This window comes from Spinacia oleracea, chromosome 2 (assembly GCF_020520425.1).
Source record: "Spinacia oleracea cultivar Varoflay chromosome 2, BTI_SOV_V1, whole genome shotgun sequence".
Taxonomy (NCBI): Eukaryota; Viridiplantae; Streptophyta; class Magnoliopsida; order Caryophyllales; family Amaranthaceae; genus Spinacia; species Spinacia oleracea.
This window is the reverse complement of record NC_079488.1, coordinates 72,003,897-72,015,713: the sequence shown is the minus strand read 5'-3', so window position 1 is coordinate 72,015,713 and position 11,817 is coordinate 72,003,897. Positions and strand designations below refer to the sequence as shown.

At 41.2% G+C, this 11,817-nt stretch overlaps 1 protein-coding gene and 1 non-coding gene across 2 annotated transcripts; both read left to right on the top strand.

The window, feature by feature from the left end:
* Positions 1–5,269: 5,269 nt before the first annotated feature.
* Positions 5,270–5,376, top strand: LOC130468224 (small nucleolar RNA R71). The gene has a single exon (XR_008928643.1). It is a non-coding gene; the product is annotated as a small nucleolar RNA R71 (small nucleolar RNA).
* Positions 5,377–8,168: 2,792 nt separating this feature from the next.
* LOC110804550 (auxin-responsive protein IAA27) lies at positions 8,169–11,311 on the top strand. The gene is made up of 5 exons (XM_022010155.2): positions 8,169–8,798; positions 9,867–10,099; positions 10,473–10,587; positions 10,715–10,776; positions 10,864–11,311. Exons 1-5 carry the CDS (start codon positions 8,389–8,391, stop codon positions 10,893–10,895), a joined length of 852 nt encoding a protein of 283 aa, XP_021865847.1. The 5' UTR covers positions 8,169–8,388; the 3' UTR covers positions 10,896–11,311.
* The last annotated feature ends 506 nt before the right edge of the window (positions 11,312–11,817 follow it).

The window sequence follows — 11,817 nt, the reverse complement described above, 5'->3', positions numbered from 1 at the left end:
ATCGGGCAAAATAAGTTCGCCCGACCGAGCATTCCACTCGCCAGACCGCCCGATCGGGCATGCTGCGCCCGATCGGGCAAAGATTAGCTGCAATAGTTTTTTCCGTGCGCGCCCGATCGGGCGCACCTCGCCCGATTCGGATCGGGCGGTTTGCAGCGTGCTTGGCCTTGTGCGTAATTTCACTTTCTTGAACTTGGAGCTTTAGGCCTGCACATTATTAAACACCCAAACAGCGTAATGCCTTCTTCTCGCCTCACTAACACCAAAACCAATACTTAAACACACTTAGGTATGTGAAATACTAACTAAACACACAAAAATAAAATAAAAAATCAAACTTATACTACTAAAGCGATAAAATACGGGTTGCCTCCCGCAAAGCGCTGGTTTATTTCTAGGTCCCGCTCGACCTTGTTACCTTGAATATGCAGTCTATGAGACGGAGGGATTGAGGTGATGGACCTCAACCACTCCTACAGTAGCCCCATCATGGTACAACTTCAGACGTTGCCCGTTGACCTTGAATCGTTCAACATTCTCATTCTCTACTTCAACAGACCCAAACTTGCTTACCATAGTCACGGTGAACGGCCCAGACCACCTAGACTTAAGTTTTCCAGGAAATAACTTAAGCCTAGAGTTAAAAAGTAGAACCTTGTCGCCCACCGCGAACTCTCTATGCAAAATGTGATTGTCATGCCACTTCTTGGTCTTTTCCTTGTAAATCTGGGCACTATCATAGGCTTGTAGTCGGAATTCATCGAGCTCACCCAATTGAAGTAACCGCTTCTCACCGGCTAGCTTTGCATCCATGTTGAGCTGTTTGATTGCCCAATAAGCCTTGTACTCCATTTCTACTGGTAAGTGACACGCCTTGCCATACACCAACCGATACGGGGAGGTACCAATAGGTGTCTTAAAGGCGGTTCTGTATGCCCATAGAGTATCATCTAGCTTATCGCTCCAATCCTTCCTAGACTTCGCCACCACTTTCTCAAGGATAGATTTGATCTCTCGGTTGGAGACCTCAACTTGACCACTCGTCTGAGGGTGGTAGGCTAGCCCAGTGCGGTGATAAACCCCATACTTGCGCAGGAGCGCATCCAGATGCCTCTCATGGAAGTGTGACCCTCCATCATTGATCAAAGCGCGCGGAACCCCGAATCTAGGAAAAATGATCTTCTTGAACAGGGAGATGACTGTCTTAGCATCGTTAGTAGGTGAGGCAACGGCTTCCACCCACTTTGACACATAATCTACAGCAACAAGAATATACAAGTTGCCCTTGGACGATGGGAATGGTCCCATGTAAGCAATTCCCCACACATCGAAAATCTCAACCTCAAGGATCCCGTTCTGTGGCATCTCATACCCCCTCGAAATAGTGTCGGCCCTCTGGCACGCATCACAAGCCATAATAAAAGCCTGTGCATCCTTGAACATAGTAGGCCAGTAAAAACCACATTGTGACAACTTAGCGTTTGTTTTAGACGGTCCATGGTGACCACCATAGGGTGAAGAATGACACCTACTGATAACACCTTGAACTTCCCATTCTGGAATATAACGCTTGTACAACCCTTCAGCAGTCTCACGAAACAAATAAGGGTCGTCCCAAAAGTAAAATCGGACATCATGTAGGAATTTCTTCTTCTGTTGATATGAAAGATCGGCCGGAAGAATTCTCCCCACAATATAGTTAGCAAAATCTGAGAACCATGGTGACTGACTGGCAAGTGCAAGTAAATGATCATCCGGAAATGAATCATCAATCGGTGTAGACCCCTTACCATCGTCATACCTCAATCTAGACAAGTGATCTGCAACCACATTCTCAGCCCCTTTCTTGTCGCGGATCTCTAGATCGAACTCCTGTAGCAGTAGTATCCATCGAATAAGCCTAGGCTTGGCTTCCTTATTAGAGAGCAGATACTTAAGGGCCGCATGGTCAGTATAGACTATCACCTTGGATCCAATCAGATAGGTGCGGAATTTATCCAAGGCATAGACTATAGCTAGAAGCTCCTTCTCAGTAGTAGCATAATTAACTTGAGCTTCATCTAAGGTCTTACTTGCATAATAGATGGCATGTAAAACCTTCTCCTTTCTCTGACCCAGAACTGCCCCAACTGCATAATCACTTGCATCACACATTATCTCAAACGGAAGATCCCATTCGGGAGAACGAATGATGGGAGCCGAAATCAGTGCCTGTTTAATCCTGTCAAAGGCCTCAAGACAAGCATCAGTAAACACAAACGGGGCATCCTTGAGGAGGAGCTGGGTAAGTGGTTTAACAATTTTAGAAAAATCCTTGATAAAGCGGCGATAAAACCCCGCATGACCAAGAAAACTTCTAACACCCTTCACATTGACTGGAGGGGGTAATTGTTCAATCACTTGGACCTTAGCTCGATCCACCTGAATGCCCTTATCAGATATCAAATGTCCCAAAACCATCCCTTCAGTAACCATGAAATGACACTTTTCCCAGTTCAAGACTAAATTACATTCTTCACATCTTTTCAAGACTTTAGTCAGATTTAGCAAGCAAGAATCAAAAGAAGTACCATAGACGCTAAAATCATCCATAAACACTTCCATGATAGACTCAATAAAATCAGAAAAGATACTCATCATGCAACGTTGGAAAGTAGCAGGTGCATTACACAGACCAAAAGGCATCCTACGATATGCAAAGGTACCATAGGGACAGGTGAAGGTGGTCTTTTCCTGGTCGTCTGGATGTATGGGAATTTGAAAGAAACCAGAATAACCATCCAGATAACAGAAAAACTTGTGACAGGCTAGCCTTTCTAACATTTGATCAATGAAGGGAAGGGGAAAATGGTCCTTTTTAGTAGCAACATTAAGACGCCTATAATCAATGCACATGCGCCATCCTGTGACTACCCTAGTCGGTATCAACTCATTTTTTTCATTTCTCACCACAGGTGTCCCCCCTTTCTTAGGCACTACCTGAACAGGACTCACCCACTTAGAATCAGACACATCATACACAATACCCGCATCAAGCAATTTCATAACTTCAGCTTTTACAACATCTTGCATGACAGGGTTCAAACGACGCTGGGGTTGGATGCATGGTTTATGATTTTCATCTAGATGTATCCTATGCATACAAAAGTCAGGGCTAATACCCTTTAAATCATCCATACTGTACCCAATGGCCTTTTTGTGCCTTTTCAACACAATAAGAAGTTGGGATAACTGGTCTGCATCAAGTGCAGTACTGACGATCACAGGGCAAAGTTGTTCATCATCTAAAAACGCATATTTAAGGTTAGCAGGAAGAGGCTTAAGTTCAGGTTTCTTTACCTCTTTAACAGAACAAATCGGCCGAACTAACCTCTTCAATTTGGTGCTCTCCGGCTCAGATTCTCCACCATTAAGAGCCAACTCCAGAGCATCCACTTCAGCACTCCAAGAACTGCTATCACCTGCAGAAGACTCACAACAAAGCACTGCCTCCAAGGGATCTCTTTCGAGAACTTGGGAGACGTTATCACGAGTAATAAAATCAACTACATCTATGCGATAGCATTGTTCCTCCTCTAGCATGGGACTTTTTAAGGCACTATTCAGATTAAAAGTCACCTTATCATCCCAACAGACAATTTCAATTTCCCACTTTTAACATCAATTACCGCCCCCGCCATGTGAAGGAAGGGTCTACCTAAGATTATGGGAATTTGAGAATCCTCCTGCATGTCTAATACTACAAAGTCTACAGGTATATAGAATTTACCTACTCTAACAGGGACGTCCTCTAAAACACCTAAGGGGTATTTGACATAACGGTCGGCCATTTGTAGAGTAATATTGGTAACCTTAAGCTCACCCATATTCAGTTTAGTACAGACAGACAAAGGCATGACAGACACACTAGCACCTAGATAACATAAAGCTTTATCAATAAATACGGTGCCAATGTTACATGGGATGGAAAAACTCCCGGGGTCTTTAAGTTTAGGTGGAGACTTGTTTTGCAAATAAGCACTACATTCCTCAGTGAAAGCTACAGTCTCTACCTCACAAAAAGCACGTTTCCTGGTCAAAATATCTTTCATGAATTTAGCATAAGCAGGAACCTGTAAAATTAATTCAGTAAAAGGGACCGTTACCTGCAAATTTTTGACCACTTCCAAGAATCTGCCAAACTTCTTGTCTAGCTTATTCTTGAGTTGTCGGTTTGGGAAGGGGAGTGCAATAGGTGGTATTTGAATATCCGCCCCCTTCTTAACCGCAGTTGTAGCCTCATTCTCATTGACTACCTTTTCAGCTTCCTTTCCATCCATAACTATCTTCGGGATTTCCTCACTGACCAGATCATTAGCAGACACCCCGGAATCAACCTCAACCGGCATTGAAGGACCATCATAATCCCTACCACTCCTCAATGTAATTGCATTAGCAGTCTCCCTATTTTCGGGCTGTGAAGGAAATTGGCCTGGTGGCCTCCCTGCAATAGTAGTAGCCATCTGTGCCAACTGTGTATCAATGATCTTGTTGTGAGCAGTAAGAGCATCGATTTTTGCATCCTTTTCACTTAGAGATTTTTGCATTTGTAGCATCATGTTTCTCATCTCTACTAGCATAGGGTCAGGCTGTGTGGTTTGAGGTGGTGGTGGTGGAGGTGATGTGTGTTGTCTAGGGAACCCAGGTGGTCCACTAGACTGTTGGTTGTAGTTGTTTCTTGGTTGGTAGGGTTGGTATGGTTGTTGTGGTGGATGTTGGACTTGGTGAGGGTTCTGGATATTGTTGCTCCTGTAGGATAGTAGAGGGTTGTTTTTGTATCCCTCATTGTAAGAGTTGGAGAATGGGTTATTTTGTTTGTAGGATTGAAATGCGTGACATTGTTCAACAGAGCTCCTACATTCCGGTGCATAATGACCAGACATTCCACAACTTTCACAAACAGTAGCAGGTTGGGCACTCATAGCAGCTACACTAACAGGTTGGGCAGATTGAGTATTGGCTGCTTGCATATTATCAAACTTATAGTGTAAAGCAGTCAATTGGGCAGTTAATTGTTCAATAGAATTTAAATCATGCTTACCACCCCTGTTAGATAGACCTCTAGGATTCCCATACTGGGCATTGTGAATGGCTATCTCCTCAATCACCTCGATCCATAGCTCTAGGCACCTCTAGTTGCATGAACCTCCCACTGGCAGCTGAATCCAACAAACATCTAGACTCATTGCCCAGACCATTATAAAACTGCTGAATCAAGAACCAATCTTCCAAACCATGGTGCGGGCATTCTCTTTGCAAATCCTTGAATCTCTCCCAGACCTCGAACAAACTCTCATCCGCTTGTTGTGAGATACCTAATATCTGACCCCTCAGACGAGCCGTTTACTCAGGTGGAAAATATTTAACATAAAAAGCAAGAGCCAGGGATTCCCAATTAGTGATTTTCAAAGCCGCCCGATTCAACCCATTAATCCACAGTATAGCTTTCCTACTCAAAGAGAACGGGAAAAGTATCTCCATAGTCTGCTCCGGAGTCAATCCCTTTTGCTTGATGGTGGAACAATATTGGATAAAGGACTGAATATGAAGATTCGGATCTTCACCTGGTTCCCCACCGTACTGGCGTCTCTCGGTGATGTTAATCAATGTAGGCTCAATCTTGAAGGTCTCAGCTGCAATAGAAGGCATGATCGCCTTTGGTAGCACGGACAGACTCGGCTTAGAATAGTCTGTAAGCCGTGGGGTAGGTGGCGGTATCAGATTTTCGTCACCCATCTCTATCTCTGAAACTGAATCTGTATCTGAAGGAAAAAGATTGCCAATATTATGATCAGAATCAGAGTAATTCCCACACTGTGCAATGAAAGTTCTTCGTCTACGAAAGGTTCTTTCGGGCTCAGGATCGAATGGAGTAAGATTACTAGTACCTACGGTCCTGGGCATAGACAAAGACTACAAAACAATGTGAGATCCGGTCTCAAGGAACGTGAGTTCCTTGAGTAGTAACAAACAATAACCTAGGATAAGCAATCAACAACAGAAAATAAAACCGTTTCCCCGGCAACGGCGCCAAATTTTGACAGGCTAAAGTCGTATCACCTAATCAAAAATAACCTAAGGTCCACTAGCTAGGTAGCAAGGGAAGTCAGGATCGAATCCACAGGGAAACAGGCGTTCTTTCTACTATCAATTAATTAATCTAGACTATTGTGAACAAAAGTTGGTTGATGGTTTGTATGCTAAGACTACGAACGAATATTAAACAAGAATGAATCAATATATTAAGGAATCTAGGGTATAGGTTCGCCAACAAATAATAATCCAGGACATTGAACAATCACGATAATCAACAAAGTAATTAATTAGATTAGCATGCTCTCTCAAGTCGATACTAATCATAGACTTAGAATTAACGGGCTCTCGCTACGTATTAACTCTAATTCCACCTATTGACACAAGCCTAAACATCAAATTGCATCTCTCGAATCTTAATTTGATATTGCATAACTACCACAATTAAACCTGTGCAAATCTAATTGTATAGTGAAATAAACCAATCAATAGGAATCAATTACAATGCCAACAATCATAATCATTCAATCATCCCTTCATATTATTCATGGATCCCCAACCCTAGAAATTAAACTACTCAAGCATGTTGACAATAAACAAAGCAATAATCATAATTGAAAGCATTATTAAAGCAAGACAATGAATTGAAATAAGAAATAATACCTATTGAAGAACAAAGGAAAGTGAAAGCTTGAATTTTTATTGAGAATTAAACTAAGTGTTTTTGCATAAACTAGAGAGAAAATTAGGCTAAGGGAAATAATACTAAGGTTCAATACTAGAAAAAATAAAGTGTTCTCTAAAAACAATTAAGGCTTGTTTATATAGTTTGCCAAAATAAAGCCTAAAAAACGGAAAGTAAATGCGCGAAAAACTGCTGGAGGTTGGCGTCGCCCGATCGGGCGTCGCTTCGCCCGATCGGGCGATCCACTCGATAGTCGGCCCGATCGGGCCAAAATCCGCCCGATCGGGCGGTTCGCGAACTCTCCACATGGGCTTCTGGATGACCGCCCGATCCGGATCGGGCGAGCTGCGCCCGATCGGGCACGCGTTGATGAATCCAAACTGCTTCATTTCCGCCCGATGGTTGCATTTCGCCCTCAGCTTCCAGGGCGATTTGCAATCTTCAGTATAGCTCGCCCATATCACTGAGTCTAACTCCCGGGGCTCAACCATAAGCATCCAAGGCTCCCGAAAGTCGACGATGAAGGTCCCGAACTTCCTCGGGCTCATATAGTGGCCTAGATCAACATGAAACGGGTCTAAAAAGACCAATTTCTTATAATCAAACCTGAAACTCAAGGCACACTCAATAGCACACATTAGTACTAGAAACGGCTCCTACGAGCACGTTTGACACATAAAAGTATTAAAGGACGGGGGTAAAAATACTATATAAAACATGCATATCACGAGCTGCGAGTGGCGAGTTATGAGCGGTGACCGGAGAGCTACGAGCGGCGACCAGTGACTGACGAACTACGAGCGGCGACCAAAAACCGGCGATATACGCTGGACGTTGGTGGTGGAGAGCGAGCAATCCGAAAAGGAGAGAGAGAGAGGGGAATTGAAGAGAGAGAAAGAGTCGGACATAATGAAAAAAACATCGTGAAAGAATAAATAAATTTGGGATATTTATTCATAATAATTACGAAAATGTCATTATCAAAAAGTGTTCTTACCGTAAGAAAGTGTTCTTACCGAGTAAAGTGATCAAAAGTCGGGCCGGGCCGAAAGGATAAAAAACTGCCCATTGTGTCGGGCCGGGCCAAAGTTCGGGCCAATTTTGGGTGCCCAAAACCAGCTATTTCGGGCCAAATTCAGCGGGCTTTTCGGGCCGAATAGGCTGCCCAAAACCCGCTAATTTTTGGGTCGGGTTCGGGTCGGGTTTGGGCCTGGCCGAGAGGATAAAATATATATTATAAAATTTAGAGAATGGTCCTTGAAAATGATCCCTCTAAGACAATTTCGGGAAAGGGGGTACCACAAAGCTAAAATTATTCGAAATAATCCAAATATGGAATTAATAAAAAGAAGATGCCAAAAGTTATAATTATTATTCATAATATTAGTTTCTTTTATTTCTTCTTTGGGCAAATAAAAAAATAATTGGAAATCACAACTACAAACACCCCCTCTGCTACACACACTCACTACTGCAAAAATATGTACAACACAGAGAGACAAACTTCTCTCTTTTCTGCACTCCCGAATTTCTCTCTCTTCCTCTCTTTCTTCATCCTCTGAAGCATTTGAAAATCCCCAAAAATAAATACAATAATTAAAAAAGTTTTGATTTTGATTTTATTAACTTTAATGTCAAGGGTTTTTGAAGAACATGATTACATAGGATTATCAAAGGTTTCTTCAATTGAAGAACAAACCTCTGACAAATCCAAAAACTCAGATATTTCTGACAAGAAGAACACCAAAACGCTCAATTTCAAAGCCACTGAATTAAGGCTTGGATTACCAGGCTCACAATCCCCTGAAAATGGTGTTGGTGATGATGATCATTTTAATTACAAAAATGTTGGTAAATTCAACAATTTAGTTTCGGGGGCTAAAAGGGGTTTTTCTGATGCCATTACTGGAGCTTCCAACAACTGGGGTTTGTCTGAAAATGGTGGATCTGACACTACTGCTATGGAGGAGAATGATGATAAAAAGTTGCAGAGTTCTCCCCCTGTTTCCGTGCAGCCTTCTTCTGCTATTGCTTCTTCAAAGTAAGTTATACTTCGGTTTTCGTGCAACTTTTAGTTACACTGAGGCTTGTATACAACGAGTGTATTGTATCGAACATTAAACTCAACTTCGTAAAGGGGTGACAAATCATGTTTTAGTATGCAATACACGTGTTGTATACACGATTTATTACACCCGTTTTTTTTGTTAGATATGTTGCTTATTTATGGTGTTGGACAAGATTCTATGATTATATGTGGATTAGGGGATTATATGATGCTACTTTAATATTCACCGTACAATCAAAGCTATTTTCTTTCTGATTTGCTGATTTGGAGTTGCATAAGTATGTATAACCATTTGTAAATAGAAAATCGTTCGGAACATTATGAACATATTGAGGTTGTTAGGCCTTTACTATCAGAAAAAGGTTGTTAGGTGTTTGATTATTGAGCATAAGGTTGGACTTTTGAGTAGGAGAGAAGTCATCAGGTGAATGACTCAAGCCGCCGGTTGATAGTTGATAACCGACACGTTTTTCTGACAAGCTAATTAATATTTGTTCCCAGCATAATAGATAAGTGCCATAGATGATAGATGGCTTCATGTAAAATGTGATAAGCTACCATGCTGACAATTGACATGTCATATATTTTTCACTAATTAAGCTGCTTGTCACACGATTCATAACGATGTTGATCTTATCTACATCGTGTTTTTCTCTTGTCTAGAAGTTGCAAAACTGTGTACCTTAGCTCCAAAACAATAAGTCGCTGTTGATTTTGATGGTTGTAATTCCGATTTGGATATTAATTTGTCCAAACATATATGGTAATTTTATAGTAGTAGTATTAAATCATCATTTTATAGTAGTATTAGTGGAGTACTCCTTAGTATAGAAGATCTTGGGTAAAAGATGATGAATGTGGCCTATTCTTTCAGAGCGGATGGGTAGTGTTATTCGGTATCTTTCGTTCATATGTATCTCCTTATTTGGTTGGATTTCGGCAAACGTCTTAAGAGTTAAACTAATCTGATGTTAAATTTGCTGACTAATTTATATTCTGAGGAACCTGTTAATCACAGTGTGCAGTGTGTATGTATAACAGGGCGCAGGTTGTAGGATGGCCACCGATTAGATCATTCCGGAAGAACTCCATGGCCGTCATCAACACACCAAAAATCAATGAAGACAAAGATTTCAAGCCGGAAGCAGGGTGCCTTTTTGTAAAAGTGAGTATGGATGGCGCCCCTTATCTAAGGAAAATCAATCTCAGAACCTATGGAGGTTATGTTGAACTTTCCTCAGCCCTCGAAAAGATGTTTAGTGGCTTTACAGTGGGTATGATCTCTATGTTTTCTTGTTTTTTTTGTTTTCTATCCGTATCTAAACTGCATCCATTAATCACCAGCTAGCATACTTGTAAGATTTTATTGTTCATTTCTTGACTGAAAGATCATTTACGGAATGAAAAGGATGCATGTCCATTGATGCTAAGCATTAAGTTTTTTCTTAACGACCTTTCATTGACTCGATCCTGCTTATAAGAGCTCAGCACTGTAGTTTGCAGAATTTGAATTCATTTTCTTAATCATGCTATACATAATAGATGCAGCATAAGAAAGATGGTTTACTGGCTTGTAGCTAGTTGGTTGTTTTTCTCTTATCTGAACCCTTTCAGTTAAGTACCTGATACAAATTGTGGTTTGTATAGGTGAAGTTGATTTTAGTAAGGGGAGATTAATGGATAATCTTCGCCATTCTGAATATGTTCTTACCTATGAAGACAAGGACGGTGACTGGATGCTCGTTGGTGACGTTCCATGGAAGTAAGTACATACACTCTCTTTAAGGGCATCTTCAACATTCTTCATAATGTTGCATAACCTGCATCTCATGTAAAAGGCTCATCTTTTTCTTGCCTTTTTAAACCTATGAAAATCATACGTGTTGCAGCATGTATATGGACTCCTGTAGAAGGATGAGGATCATGAAGAGTTCAGATGCAGTTGGGCTAGGTAACACTAATTAAACTCAATTACTTTCCTTTGATCTGTTTTTCGATCTGTATTCATATTTTTCAGAACATCATCTGTTTCTTGCAGCATCTAAATCTAGTGAGGATTCTGAGGAATGATTTTGTCCGTGGATCTGAAAGTACCAATGGTCTGCTAATGAGTTTTCGACTGTCTTCATCCAGAACCTTGTAATTATAGCTCAAGGTTTATAGCCAGCTCGATCAGAAGACGTACCTCTGAACGTACTGCAACATATGTTGTTGGCGTTGCAGAACATATGTTGTTGTTTATGTACAGAAGACAAAGCAAGCATATCATGATTGTCTTTTGCTATATAGTTGAGTCTGAGTGCATCATCTAGGACTGCTGGACTGGTATGCTCTTCCTTATGTTCCTCAGCTCTTATGGTATACATTTGCGTGAACTCGGTTTGTATTAAAGATCTATCATTTCCTGCCTCTTATGTAATAAACTGTTTGCTGAACTATCTAGTTTGGTACAATTGATTCCCTACATAAAACACAAGCATTAAGTACTTCATCCTCCCCCGAGTCTTCATTATTATCCGCAAAGTGATAGTCTTCTCGTGTTTCCTGATGAACTCCAGCAACGTAATTAACCTTTCGGTCAATGTCCTGGCAAACCCTCCTTTCTTGCCATGATCATCTGTCTAACAAATTAAGACACACTCAAACATGAGGTCTTATACCGTAAACATTGCTTATATTTGTTTGTTTGTTTGTGCCTGTTATGAATCCAAGCGTGACAAAGATACACGCAAACATGAGGATATAGTTGAGTTCAGGTATATGATTGCAGCTAAAACTGCTAAGACAAACAGTTTCCAGCATAATGGGACTGTAAAAACATAAGCCAGGTATACTGCAAGATAGATAGCAGGGTATAAAAGCCGAAAAGGTGAGATGTCTGACCAGAATACTGCAAGATGATGCAGGAACTGAAGCATTATTTGCTGAATTGTAGCAGTATTTGCTGATCATGGAACTGAAGCAGAGTGAGATTAGGAGGATAACAGATATC

Excerpts from the sequence above, each read along its gene's own strand:
- LOC110804550 (XM_022010155.2), top strand. The coding sequence starts at position 8,389 with ATGTCAAGGGTTTTTGAAGAACATGATTACATAGGATTATCAAAGGTT. Across the intron at positions 8,799-9,866 it reads TCTGCTATTGCTTCTTCAAA|GGCGCAGGTTGTAGGATGGC; the intron begins GTAAGTTATACT and ends TATGTATAACAG. Across the intron at positions 10,100-10,472 it reads GTTTAGTGGCTTTACAGTGG|GTGAAGTTGATTTTAGTAAG; the intron begins GTATGATCTCTA and ends TGGTTTGTATAG.